The sequence below is a fragment of the Coffea arabica genome, chromosome 7c (genome assembly GCF_036785885.1).
Source record: "Coffea arabica cultivar ET-39 chromosome 7c, Coffea Arabica ET-39 HiFi, whole genome shotgun sequence".
In the NCBI taxonomy this organism is placed as follows: Eukaryota; Viridiplantae; Streptophyta; class Magnoliopsida; order Gentianales; family Rubiaceae; genus Coffea; species Coffea arabica.
Genome location: NC_092322.1, coordinates 4,495,973 through 4,510,210, shown reverse-complemented (window position 1 = coordinate 4,510,210; position 14,238 = coordinate 4,495,973). Strand labels below are relative to the sequence as shown.

At 38.3% G+C, this 14,238-nt stretch overlaps 2 protein-coding genes and 1 long non-coding RNA gene across 7 annotated transcripts; all 3 read right to left on the bottom strand.

The window, feature by feature from the left end:
- Positions 1-233: 233 nt before the first annotated feature.
- Positions 234-6,494, bottom strand: LOC113699079 (U-box domain-containing protein 4-like). 5 transcript variants are annotated; one of them, XM_072057260.1, is made up of 7 exons: positions 6,331-6,494; positions 4,318-4,466; positions 3,877-3,930; positions 3,319-3,599; positions 3,014-3,130; positions 894-2,912; positions 234-804 (listed from the first exon to the last, which is right to left on the bottom strand). In XM_072057260.1, exons 3-7 carry the CDS (start codon positions 3,914-3,916, stop codon positions 751-753), a joined length of 2,511 nt encoding a protein of 836 aa, XP_071913361.1. In that variant the 5' UTR covers positions 3,917-3,930; positions 4,318-4,466; positions 6,331-6,494; the 3' UTR covers positions 234-750. The 5 variants fall into 5 exon arrangements, with proteins under 5 accessions (XP_071913361.1, XP_071913364.1, XP_071913365.1 ...); XM_072057263.1 differs by lacking the exon at positions 3,877-3,930; XM_072057264.1 differs by lacking the exon at positions 3,877-3,930 and having other exon boundaries at positions 4,323-4,466.
- A 2,012-nt stretch (positions 6,495-8,506) lies between these two features.
- On the bottom strand, positions 8,507-9,564 carry LOC140010399 (uncharacterized). Its single transcript, XR_011817679.1, has 2 exons — positions 9,445-9,564; positions 8,507-9,160 (listed from the first exon to the last, which is right to left on the bottom strand). It is a non-coding gene; the product is annotated as an uncharacterized lncRNA (long non-coding RNA).
- Positions 9,565-9,709: 145 nt separating this feature from the next.
- Positions 9,710-13,860, bottom strand: LOC113699034 (metal transporter Nramp3-like). Its single transcript, XM_072057259.1, has 4 exons — positions 12,982-13,860; positions 12,460-12,596; positions 11,700-12,352; positions 9,710-10,335 (listed from the first exon to the last, which is right to left on the bottom strand). Exons 1-4 carry the CDS (start codon positions 13,536-13,538, stop codon positions 10,120-10,122), a joined length of 1,563 nt encoding a protein of 520 aa, XP_071913360.1. The 5' UTR covers positions 13,539-13,860; the 3' UTR covers positions 9,710-10,119.
- Between the last annotated feature and the right edge of the window lie 378 nt (positions 13,861-14,238).

Here is a 14,238-nt window from a genome sequence, read left to right as displayed (position 1 = left end):
CCCCCCCCCCTTCGTTTCCCCTCATTGTTTTGCGTTACTTTACTCTTTCCGAGTTGGAACAATTTCGTTGAATCGATCTACAATCCCCCATCCCCATTCCCCTTTCCCTTTCTGTGGGCCTCTGATGAGCAAGAATTTTCCTATCAGGTATCACAAAATGAAGATTAGAACCTTTGAAATAAGTTTTTGACGGCAAGATTATATCAGAGTACTGCTCAGCAAGACCAGCAGCGTAACAATTTGAATGCTCTCATAATAACGACAAATTTACATTCCATCACATTACAACTTCATATACAGATACAAAAGCAAAACCAAGTAAAGTGAAAAAGAAACACATGGATGGCTGAAAAAGGAGATCGCCACAGGCACAAGTCCAAATGCGCCCAGAAAAAACTCTGAAGCAGTCGAAGTACGCTCAGGGGAATAGCACCCAGAAATCTCGCTGTATCAATTCGGTGTGACAAACCTTGGAGAAGTAAATTTACAAAATATCTATTTTTTGAAAGAAAACTATTCACGAGAGTCATGACTCCACGGAAAGGCAGCAAAACCAAAACTTGCCAGAGAATTTCTCCCATTCACAACAAAGTTATTTAAGAGGGATCAATCAAACCCCAAAGGATCAGTCTTTTCACAAGTCAACAATCATCTAATAAATAGGAAATCCATAAGAATTATTTTCAACATATGATTTACACACTTCATGTTCTACCTCAATTCCATGGAAGCAAAGCTCCACTCTCAAAATCAACCCCGGCCTGCATTTCGTTGGGTTCTGAAGTAGCTAAGAAGTGCTTGGGCCTGCAAAAGAGCCAAAGCCTCGTTACATTTAACTCAACGCCTAAAAAGGTAACAAAGAAAAAGAAACCACAAACGATTTAATAAAATACCTTTTCTCTGGCTCTCGGGGTACCAGATTGTGATAATGCTACTAAAGGTGGAACTGCACCTTCCTGGAGAACCATATTGCAGAATCTATTGCTGCTAGTGCATAATTGCAAGAGAGCAGCAGCAGCATTCTCCTTACCTCTTGCAGAACCCAGCTCAACAACCTCAACCAGAACTGGGATTCCTCCTTCCTGGCCAATTGCCGTCCTTCCTTCTGGAATAGTTGCAAGATTCGACAAAACAGCAACTGCCTTATCAACCATACCTGCAGCAGGGTCCATCAATTCTACAAGGTACTTCACTGCACCAGCCTGCACAATACGTGCCTTGTTTTCATGAAATATTGACAAGTTAAACAAAGCTGTGGCAGCATCTTTCTTTCCCCTTGGGGTTCCATTTCCCAATAGATCTACTAGAGGTTGAATTGCTCCTGATCTCCCAATCCTGACCTTGTTTTCCTCAATGACTGAAAGACTGAAAAGAGTGGCAGCAGAGTTCTCCCTTGCTTCAGGACTACCAGTCTGAAGAACATGAATCAGAGGTTCAATTGCATCTGCATTTGCAATTGCAGCCTTGTTGTTATCATTAATTGATAAGTTGAGAAGAGCCGTAACTGCATTTTCTTGTAATTTGGTGTCTGTTGAATGAAGTAGATTAACTAATAAGCTAATAGCACCACAATTTGCAATCACAATTCGATTATCCATATTATGCCTAGCAAGTAGGCGAAGTTCAGCAGTGGCATTTCTTTGCACATCCAAGGAAGTACACCTCAAGTCCTCAACTAGTGTTCTAACCTGAGCCTCAACACCAGAAAGATCAGCCCTTGTTTCAACAGCAGGAGAAGAAACAATTCTTGGAACAAAATTCTGAGACGGTCTACGCCAAATAGTTTGGCTTCGAGATCTTGTCTCCAGTCTTGACGCAAACTCAGGCTCTCTTTGTGGTGTAATTAAAGAAGCTGGCTGGGGAGCCGATGTAACCTCCCCCGAAACATCAGAACCATAAGTTAAGCCCTGGGAGGGTGCCTCATTGCCATCACCAGGCATTGAATTAGAATGGGTGCTAGAAGCTGATTGAGTTCTATTATGACCCTGAGATGACTGTTCATCTGCCCCAGCACTGTTGTCTCTAGATGGGGGCAAATAAAGCTGACCACTTCTATCTCCGGAGTTGACCAATCTATCCTCAGAACTTCTCCGTGGCACATTCTCAATATCCAGCCCATGTCCATTTCCAGCTACTCCAGGCAGAGAATCCTCAGAAGATGAATGTGGATGAGATGGAGGTGATCCCTCTTGTTGGATTACACTAGATGAGATTAAGGACCCGATAGGAGAACCTAAAGACCTAGTTGAATCTGGTGATGCAGAACGATTACTCCTGGAATGTGGTTGAACATGGGAATCCTTCGGTACACCAGACTCAGCATGTGCAAGAAGCAAAGCAGGCTGGTTCAGGCTCATAGACTTTAAGGGATCAGGCAGCTTCACATTGTTTGTTTCACACCAATTTGCAATTAGTGCCTTCACAGTGTAATTAGGAATGAGGTTGGTATGTGCTAGAGTTTGCCGTGTCTTGGGGCAAACAGTAAGCCCAAGATCAATCCATTTCCTGATAAATGCCCGCTCATAAGTTTGTCCAGATGCAACAATTACAGGGTCTGTCATGAGTTCAAGTGACAAAGGGCAACAGAAATCGGCAGGTATTGATACAGGGCTACAGCTTTGGGACTGTTTCATCAAAACTAGGCAGTCATGCATGTGGGTGACAAGAGCAATCATTTGATCTAAATATTCAGCTTCTCCATTCTTCTCAGCTTGTTCAGCATTCTCTTTCAATTTTTCAAGGGCTACAGCCTCAATGAGAAGCTCTTGATTTGATTTTAAGCGCAAGCAGTCGGCAATTTTTGCCAGGCTGTCCGAACTTGCTCCAGATGCCTCCACTTGATCCTTAATAGCTTCTGTAATAATTGCTGATGTTTGTTCACTACCTAAATGCTTGAGTTTCTGTATGCAGAGCTGCAACTCAAAGAACACTACATTAGGCAAACAAGTCATCATATACACAACCCACAGCCAATTTTTCAACACCAGCAAAATAGAATTCATTGAATCAATACCTCTAAAGATGCCACACTTAATTCTGAGGGGAGGAATCCATCAAAAGACTTCAGCAGCTCAAAAATTTCCAGTCCAGAAGTTTTCACTTTTGCAATCAGTGATTCAACTTGCAGAACCTACATATCAGGCAAATATTATGTTCCACTAGTCAATGGTTCCAAAATCAGTTCTCCCAATTAACATGCAGCACAGGAAAAGACAGATTCTATTTCAACATATTAAATTAGCTGAAATATTCTGTTCTGCCTTCTTCCTTGCATTAATATTTTCAAGATATTTGTAAATAGAGGATCTCAACACATACAAAATAAATTTTACTCATCAGTGGCTGCCAGTTCTCAAAGAGCTCCCTCAAATCCTCAACAGCATTACCAAGCCCAGTAAATGCCTTTTGAAGCTTTTCATCAGAAGTTACTTCAGCATCAATGATGGCATCAAGAACTGGCTTTACCAACTTCAGTATCTCTTCAATCTTTTGATAATACTTCTGAACTGGTTGCAAGTTTAAGTTTTCACGAGCTGACAGATGAAAAAAAGAGGATATACTGTTTACAAGCACTTTTAGCAACTTTATCTCCATTCCACCTGGTCAATCGAATTGAGAAAGGGTTCAGAGATCAAGAATGAACTCTCTTGAAAGATTCCTTACCAAAATTTAGTGAACTTTAAAACAAGACTATAAAGAAATGGAATTTTCACTACAACAAATAGGTAACAAATAAAAAGGAAGAGAATTATTACAGCTTAAACAAAGATGCAACAATTACTGTTTTATAACAAGTGCAACAGGAAGAAAGAGAACTTCTGACAGATAATAAAACATCTTTTCCCTAAAATTTGGTCAATAGAGAAAGAGTGGCACCTTTATTGATTGTTGTGTGTAAAAAATCGCATCCACACATACAGGTTTTCTAATCTGCTTTCAGTCAAGCAAGTCAGTTATACAGATAAGGAATCAACTTGTGTGTATGTCAGTAGGTTGTGCATGAGAGAGAGAGCGAGACTGTTTGCCTGAGTAGTTGACAATATACAGAAATAAATTATCACATCCAGTTATTCAGAGCATTTTCCACCTCCTATCATTGAGAAAACCTGAAGGACCTAAATTTGAATGATCTCTTCTATTTATGTATGAAATATTTGAAAAGACAGATCCGGTAATTCAAAACCTAAAGGGCACCTTAAAAATAACTTGATTCTTTTATATGCTCACTTGTATAGTAATATGCAAGACGAACAATTAAGATTAGCTGCAACTCAACAAAAATTTATAGCCACCATTCACACAAAACAGAAAAAATACCTTACTTCGTAAAGCTGTAAATTTAATCCCTCATGCAATCTTTTGTATGGTGCTGATCGCTGATAAAGTAAACAGAGGGAAGAAGAGTATCCTTAAAATGACTTAGGTCAATTGGGGTACTATAGAAGGAACAACAAAATGCTGATAACCTGCAAGAGAAAACTGTCAACCGTGAATCCCATAGAATGCAAATTAACTTTAGATGCGGTAATCTGCTTTCACTACTTCACAAAAAAAAAAAAAAAAAGGAAGCGCAACTTGCAACTAAGTTGTCAAAGTGGTGAGAGATAAGTAATTGTTGGCAATCACTTGAAGCATTATTTCTAGGGAGAAGCATCATTTGTTGTCAAAATAAGAGAGCATGGGAGAAGCTTTGGTGCGTAGGGATAGACATTTGCACGAGAATGGAGATACTTGAACCACTAGGCCCCACCTTTCAAACACCGAACCCTGCCTTCTCTTCTTGTTGGATTTGCATCTTTTTACACCACAACACATCTAGATAAAGGATAGGGGACAGGGGACCTATGCCCCAATGTATTTCCTTTCCTAATAAATATTCTAAAAAAGTAGAAGATCTGTAGCTTGTTCTTGCCACTTCAGAAAGCCAATAGGTAATAGAATGTGATGAGAAAGTTTTACAAGAGTGCATAGTAACATTTAAAGAAGTTTTTATGGATGTGCTTTGCAAAAAGGGTGGAGAAGAGAGGTGAGGAATGAAAGACGGCAAGAGATTAGTCAGAAACCAAACAACAGGTCTGGATGCTTTCCTGTTGCATGGTACACTATTCAACAAATCGAAGAAACTCGGTTACTGCGAGTGCATACTCAAACTAGAGCCAACTTCTAAATCTAAAGTCCGAAACCGAAGGACCAAAAAATATGACCACGGGAAAAGCTTATAAATCCCTATTAGGGAACCAAGATAAAATTTAGCTTCAAGCGCCTAATGAGTTTCATGGCAGCATATGGTTCAGTTCAGTAAAACAAGTATTCATGATATAAGTGCAAAAGCTGGGAAAAGAATGAGTAACATAACTTGATATTACTTGATTTAGTATGCCGCAGACAGGGTATAAAGGCATTCCAATGGGCAATAGGGAAGCCTAAAAATAAAATTCGCAGACACTTTCTAAATGACACAGAACTGACATCAATTGTAAAAGGAGGACTATGTCTTACAAAGCATGACAATTGAGACAATTATCCAAAACTGCAAATGCATAGTAAATTTTCCCCATAAAAATAAAATGAATTTCTTGAAGAAATGAAGGATTATACAATATTAGTACTTTTCAAGCTCTATGAAGCCCTACCAGATTTATAAAAATTCAATTGCAGAACCATCGACTTCATTGAGGTGTGCCACAAGCAACACCACCAGATAATACATATTTAAAAAAAATAATAATAATCTGCTTTTAAGAAATGCAAGATGAAAATTGAACCTGACAAACATACTTACCTTGCCTAAAAGCAATTGAATTTTTTATGGTTTGACCTCAAAGTAACAGTGACAAGCCTTGGGTGAGGTTCTTGTAAGTGATTATGGTTGGCAAACATTTCCACGCAAACCACTTGAAATTTCAAAAAAAAGCAGGCTAAAATCAACAACTATCCCATAAACCTCAACGAGACCACCAAGTGCTTCTCAAGAATACAAAAAATTTAGACATATATCAAGAACTCGAACAAAAGAACCAGATAAATCAGCAAAAGCAACATAAATAAGCAATTTCCTATTCATATAGAAAGTGAGAAAAACCAATTCGTAAGTAACAAATCAGTACATGAGCATGCATTTCACATCCACAAGCTTCCAATTCACGTCCACGGCAATGGAATTAGGATTCCCGAGATGAATTTGTTCTCTTTCTGAGCTTAATTTTAATTGAAATGATTTTGGAAGAACAACCGCGATCACAACAACAAGGATCAGGAAAAGAAGACGAAAAAGAAAAACCCTAGGCGACGGATCAAATTAATTTGCTGAAGAAAGGAGAAAGTGAATACCTTGGTTGGAGAAGAAGAGAGCAACGTCGTCGTTTTCTGGAGGGGGTTTGGTTCAACTTGGTAACCTTTCCCCGTCTAAAGACTTTCTGTAAAATTTCCTCGTCGTTCAGCTCCTGCTGGTGGTTTTCTCTGTCATCGTCTTTCCCGTGTTATTTTATTTCTCTTTTACTACTTAATGCTTTTATTTTGTCCACGTCCTTTTTTTTTTTTTTTTAATTGTCCCGGAGTTTTGGTTGTGTACATGAATAAACAATTAACCATATTTGTCTTAGGCTCAAATAACGAATTTGTAATCTATCTTCTTCTTCTTTTTTTTTTTTTTTTAAAAGGTTGGAAAAGCATTCAAATAAATTCTTATGCTATGTTAAGATTTTGTTTCAAGTTTTGTATGTTCTTAGGACTCACCAAAGCACTATTTAATAGGTAAATTTCAACCCCCCAAAAAAAAAAAAAAAAATCTTCTCCATTTTGCATGAGTTTCGATTCATCCGATCAAATGGGGATTGAGTTTAACATTCAAGAACCATGCTTCTTCAACAATTAAGTTCTCAATCAATAGTACTACGAGGATATTTGACTCTTGACTATGCAACATTTACCATGTGAATAAAATGTTTGTAGTATTAAAAATTCAACAATTATATTCTCAATCAATAATATTGCGAGACAATTTGACTCTTGACTATGCAACACTTACCGTGTGAAAAAATGTTGCAGTGTCTTTGAATAACATAGAAAAAGGGGATAATATACATACATACATATATATATATATATATATATATATATATTTTTTTTTTTTTTTAAAAAAAAACCGAAATGCAAAAGATACCATGGAATTAGGGAGAAAGCGGTTGAAGAAGAGATATTTTGTTAAAAGGTTCAGGTTTTATGTCCAAATCAGCAAAGGTAGGAGTTGGTGGGTTTATTCCATATGTGCAAGTCGAACGAACGGTTGGATGATACATTTTAAACGCTTTTAACCCTCAAACAAATCAGTGGGTCCAAATTTGAGCGTGTTTTGTTGGTGAGACTTGTAATAAAAATCAATCTTCTTACTTATAACCCAATATTAAATAGCACATCATCTCATCTTCAGAAACTTTATATAAATTTTGCTTTTGTTTGGATTGCATTCTTCTGGATTTTTTATAGAAAAATTACTGTAGCGATTTAATATATGGAGATGTGTTCACGGAAAACGTGAGAATTTTTCTAAGGAAAATCACTGTCCAAACAGTATTCCAAAATTTCTAAGTGGTGCTCCGTTCACTATGCTAATATCGTTCGTTCCCTTCCTTATAAGCACAGTCTTAAGGACAAGTATTTAACAGATAATTCACATAGTTAAACTGCTAGACGAGTAATTAATGACATGCATGCAAGCCAGATAGATTTAGAATTGCTTGTACGCCTGCCGGATTGTTTTTTGATAATTGTTTTGCATTTGGTTTCACTTTTAACAGTTTCATCATGTTTTTCATCGGTTCAGGATTGAATTGATAGGTCTGCTGGAAATATTCCAAATGCCTCCCGTGAGGGTGACAAAAGTGCCACATTATTACCTGGAATTTTCCGTTGTATTGGAGTTTTCTTTTAACTACCTTTCCTTTTCGGATGCATCAAATAACACAAAACACAGTAGTGGTGAGATGAGATGCGTCTCCAATCAAATACTACTAAATGCTAAATGGTAGTACATCTTTTTTTTTTTTTTTGTATAAATAATTACGGTGTTAATTTTGGAAATAAACAGGAAAAAGAAAGAGTGATCCGAGTCTACTAGTTTTGCCGCGCGCGCCACTTCCGACTTTCTCATTTTGACCACTTAAAAACCACGAGGATTATCAATTATGAGAGACTCCCAGGGCAGAGCGTTAGCCGCCTGTTCTTGCACCGCGCTTGCGCTCTCAAGACTCTCTGCTACCAGCGTAGTCGAACATGTCAAAGTTTTGACGTGGTCGGCTAACTTTTATATTCTTCCAATTTCTGTCGTTCCACCCCACCAATAACAAGGTGAAAATACACAATTATCTTTTCGCATTTTACTCACTGGGGTAGGGCTTGGGAGTAGGAGAGGAGGATATTTTGGGAAGGTCAGAAAATATCCAGCCATAAATAACAATATCATCGCATTTTCTTTCTATCGTAACTCTTTGACTCCGTAATTCTTGGATTAGCAGAAAAAAAATTTTTATTTGAAGCCCACTAATTTCTGCTAGGCGTTTCTAAAAGTGAAATTTCAACTCTAATTGAGGTTAACGACGTGGCTTCTCCATTTGCTAAACTAATAACAGAAATCATTCAATTACCATGTATATCCTAGATAGATTGCTTTTTTTTTTTTTTTTTTTTTTTAACGTCATGCTGCCTCCATCAGCAAGCTGGAAGTCACGGATAAAATGGACAGCCTCAGTTTGCCTCGTCCCGTCGATCATGCTTGCAGTAGACCTGAACAGAAGAATTAACGGAGTACAACATACTAGAAGCTCGGATTACTTATTCGCTTGTCCAACCAACAAACAACCTACCTACTTCACTCGCAGGAAGAATCCTGCAAAGGGAAGCCAGGAAGATAGTCAATCCAGACCCATCAGGTCAGTCAAAAAACACAAATACTAGATTTTGCCTCGTAACTAGAAACAACAACAGACATGAGGTCCGTAATGCAGGTAAGAAAATGGCAACAACAAGTTTTTTGCCAGACTCTTAGCTTAGAGCCTGTAGTGGCTGTAACAAAAACTCAGCTTCCAGTGGATTACCACTGGCAGCCCCCATGCATGCACAGCGCCAACTTAGGCCGCCATTCATCAGCAGCGACCCTCAAATACTGCTAAATTTCAGGGTTCAAAGGGTGAGTGACACTTGAATCAGCCTTTGTCAAAATGCAAACGTTCGAAATTGAAAGGGAATCCCGCTATTGAGAAATTTCATAGCTCACATAATAGGAAACTAGCCAAATGCAGCTATGCATGATCATCTCTTGCCTTCGTATACTTGCATCAAAGGCAAGCAAAGATGATCATGCAAGTATACAGATGCCAATCAGATAGATACCAACATCCTTTTACTAGATTGCATCCTTCAATTATTTAGAAGGGATTAAAACATTACCTTCAATCTTGGATTGGACCTTCTCACACTTTTTGATGAAAGAAAGCAAGGACACCTCAGCCCAATGCAGAGTCAAGAAGAAAACTAGACTTCCAGGTTGCAAGGCAGGCCTGCCTTTAACTATGATGGAAGAAGGCAAAGTGAACTTCAGAGTGACATTTTATCTTTTCCACTGCTTATATCGACTCATCAAGATAAAAATGGAGAATAAAATGAGGCAAAACCACTTTTAACATGAAAAAAAGAGCAACCAAAAAACATTAGATAAAATTAAGAACTCCTTGCCATAGGATTAATTCCAAAATACTCTACACTGGCCAATATCAACAGTGACAACCTCCACCCCCACCCTTCAGATTAGGAAAAAAAAAATGTATATTGGAATCTACTACTACATACAATACTTCACCTCAGATCTATATTGGGCCTTGCTTTTCCCATCTCCAATGCATAGAGGGATGAGAATTGCAAAATTGCACAGGAACTAGTACAAATTTCGCACAAGCGATTCAGGTAAGTGATTGTCACAATCTTTGTAGACACCTATTGCGCGTTCCAGAGATGGAAAACATTTATATGCACAAGGGATCTTTCTGGCAGAGAAACAGTTGGCAATACCAGAGATGGAAAGTCCTGAGTGCTGCGCACTTGGCAAGTCATTGACAGAACCATCGATTAATTTCCTGAGTTTGTGAGCCTCTTGAATTTTAATGGAAAATTAGAAAAGGTAATGCCTCGTGATACGAGGTATGCTATAAAAGCCACATATGCAGCCGTAAAAACAAATACGACTGATGTAAGTATCACTCCACTGACTTCAGATGAGAAGAAATCCACTAAGAGATATCCGTTTATCAATATGATCAAAGCAGCAACTAGCCATGAAATTATCTGCAAGAAGAAACCCAAGAAATTCAAAAGATCTGTGTATAAGTTGTGTCTCTATATGTTGATTCTGATGATGCCAGATCCAACTATCAGGTATTGGTCTCTTAGTTGTGTTTGACCATTAAATGTATAAAATGACAAAGGCTCCAGAAATATACCACACTGTGGAAATGTTATGGCACCTAGCATGACCACGTAACATTGGAATAACTAACAAACCAGAAGTAACGAACCAAAAACAAGAGAAAAATATCAAAACGTGCAGATTGTAGAGGTGACAGAATAAAGAAGGTAAAAACAAGCACAAGACCTGGAGCCATCATCACATACTTGAGCCTTTGCTTGATCATGGGCAAGAACATTAATTATAAAAGTTCTCGAAACTTTGTGGCAGCAATGTGGAATTTTTGAACAGAAAAGTGCAAGATTTGTGCACTTCGTGATTGGTAAAAAAAACTAATTCTAGTAACAAGAACATTAGGTCCTCATGAGAAGAATCCACACAAAGACAGGTAATTGGTCAAAGACAAATAGTATCTGTACAATCAAACCTATTTCCTGGCAAACATGCCAAAAGCTAAAAAAATTAGTACAGAAAAAAAATTGAATTGTTTTTTGGTCAAATTACAGTTTCTTCAACTATAAGTCAAATTACAAATCAGACGGTTGTTACAAGGACTAAATAGGGAGTGGAGAATGACAAAATCAAAACTAGAAAGTTATATTATGTCCTGGATTCAGATTTAAAGTTTCTACCCATGATGTAGAGGGCATATACGTTTTAAGCTTTTAGAAAGTACTAGATATAATACCACGTGCTCCTAATAAAGCCAGATTATGGGATGGACAGAACACTCAAATTACTTTGTCATGCCAAAGACAATGTTGAGGTGAATGCAAGACTAATGCGAGGAGCTACAATTTTCATTCCTCTACACTAAAGTACTCCAAAGTGTCACACAACAGCAGGAGTCAACCTAAGAACTCCAAGAATTTGGATAAATACACACAGAACTTGTTCATAAGCCTCTAGCAAATGACCACAGAAGTTACACATGACTTATATCATAGCAAACCAATTCAAACAAGAACGAGGAGGAAAAATTCCAATTACTGCATATCTAATGAGAATTTAATACAACTAAAATCAGAATGTCATCAACATTGCAGCACAATGCAAAATAACATTTAAGCAAGCTGATCAAGAAACTAATCCCTGTAGAACTATAAAATTGCAATGATAGTTCTCTTTACCAACATCAAGGAATCTAATTTTATAAAGTTAGCTGGCAATGTAGGCTATAATGAATGATGAAAATGCACAATTAAATGCAAAATTGTCATATCTTTTTAAGAAGGGAACATACCTTCAGAATGGGGCCAATTCTGAATACACCCATTATGTCCTCCTTGGAGACCAGACAAAGTAGAGGAATAAGGGCAAAGGGTATCTGAATTGACTGAAGTATGTTCAGCCACTCATTCATAGTATCCAATGATCCTTCAGAGGTTTCAAAAATAAGAGCAACAGCCAGGGTAGGAATTATGGCACAACTCCTAGTGATCAGTGCTCTCAGCCACTTTTTTAACCGTAAGTTCAAGAAACCTCCCATAATAAACTGACCAGCATAAGTGCCAGTGATGGTGCTACTCTGACCAGCAGCTAATAATCCAATAGCCCAGATGTATATAATTGGAAGCAATCCTCCACCGTACTTCTCCTCAAGATACTGGCCTGCATTCACGAGGCCAATGTCATTGGCTAGTTCAGTACCATAAAATGCCTTCGCAAAAACCGTTGTAACAAACAGATTGATGATGAAAGAAATTAGAAGGGCAGCTGCGGATTCTATGGAGTAGTAGTTGATTGCTTCTCGGACCCTGCCTATCTTGCGGGCGTCGATCTCTCTTGACTGTACAAGAGCAGAATGTAGAAATACATTGTGAGGCATGATAATGCAACCCACAACTCCCACTCCCTCCTTTATTGTTTTGGAGCTCAGTTTTGGAACCAAAACACCTAACATCCCAATGGACAATGTCAGATATAGGCAAGCTTGAAAATACACAATTGAACAAGGTACCACATATCGATAAAATAATAATAATAATAATTTAGTGTCTCACCAAGAAGAAGTTCAACACCATTTGGTTTTGTTTCACCAAACATCCATGCAAACGAGAGCGCCATGGTTGCTATGAGAATTGCAAAAAGTGCTTCGAGCTTCCTGACCCCATAATTTTCGAGAAATAGAAATATAAAACTGCATCACGACATCATGGTGGAATATAAAGTCAGCAAGTCAAATCTTGGGAAACATCTTCACAATCACAGAGAGTAACAACAAAAGAGTGAAAAGCCCTAACAAATACGAGTGTTCCAAAATCTAGTAAAATCAAATGGTTACTTCACATAGCAAACACCCCAGAAGCTAATTACTTGGTTACATAAAATTCTCAATAAACAAACGATCCATCATATTCTTAAAAACCATTCATCATCAGCATATCACAAGAGTCACAAAAAAGGCATCAGTCTTTCACATTCAAAAGTCTAAAGCTTAAAACTTTAGAACAGACAACCACTAAACACAAGCATAAAAAACGAAATAAATCACCCAGAGCAGAGGGGGAAAGAAAGCATTTTACCAATCCAGAGCAGTGATGACGACACCAGCCCAAAGAGGCAACAACCCATTACTCAAAATCTTAATAGCGATGGCGCTGCCAATAACCTCCTGAATATCAGCCCCAATCAAAGCCACTTCAGCCATGACCCATAAAAGCATCCTAGCCCACGTGGGATACTCCACCCTACAGAGCTCAGCCAAGTGTCTCCCAGTAGCCACGCCGAGCCTAGCCGACAAGAGCTGGACTAAAAGCCCCATAGCCGTGGCCCAAAACAGCAGCCATAGCAAAGAATACCCAGCAATGGCACCCGCCTGAAGGTCCCCTTCCAAGTTACCCGGATCAAGAAAAGCTATGCTCATCAGAAAACCCGGCCCAGTGAAAAGCCAGAGCTTCTTCCAAGAGAATGGCGGCGCCTTGGTGGAGCAAACGTCGCTGTTATCTCCTCCTCCTTCATTAGGTTCGTCCGCTCCTATTATGTGAACTTTTTCTGTAGAATCATAGGCTCTTTCTTCATCGGAAGAATCCAGAAGTGGGTTCACCAGTAATCTCTGTTCCTCTTCGTCCCGGGGAGGCATTTTTTGGTCTCTCCTTTTGTTCTTCTTCTTTTTTTGTTTTTCCAAAAAAGGAAAAACCCTTCGCTGTTGAATAAGGGTCGCTTTTCTCTAATTACAGGAGAATAACACACATAAAAACACGGCGATGGAGTGGGATACAGGGACAGCGGGGAGCTCTATATATACATGGGTTTGCTTCTTCTCAACCCCTTTTTCCTTTTATGTTCGAGGAACAGGGATGAAGAAAGGAAGCGAAGAATAAGACGGTTAACAGATAGTCATCTCTTTCACCTGGTCTATATATTTCCCTTTTTTATCATTTCTCTTGCTATTTCTTTTCTGCATTATTATTATTTGTAGTGTGCTAGGACACAAATATATAAATCTTTGGGCCCGTGAGCTTTTGAGGATTGTCGCTTGACAAGGCTGTAACGGTCATTCAAGATAATTGTTTTTGTTAGTCTCAAAAGAAAAAAAAAAATTTGTTTCTGTTTTTTTTTTTTTTAATCATCTTCGTATGGTTCAAAGATCCTCGGCATTGCGCTGATCAGAGAATTACAATTACATGTTTGTTGAACTGGAAATTGGCCACCATTCATATCTTACCTAAACATTTCTCTTGATTTGGAATGTAGAACTGTCTGTTGGAATGATTTTCCTCTTTTACCGGTGATCTATAATTTGAATCAAAATGATATCTTTGTTTTACTCTCTCAAAGGA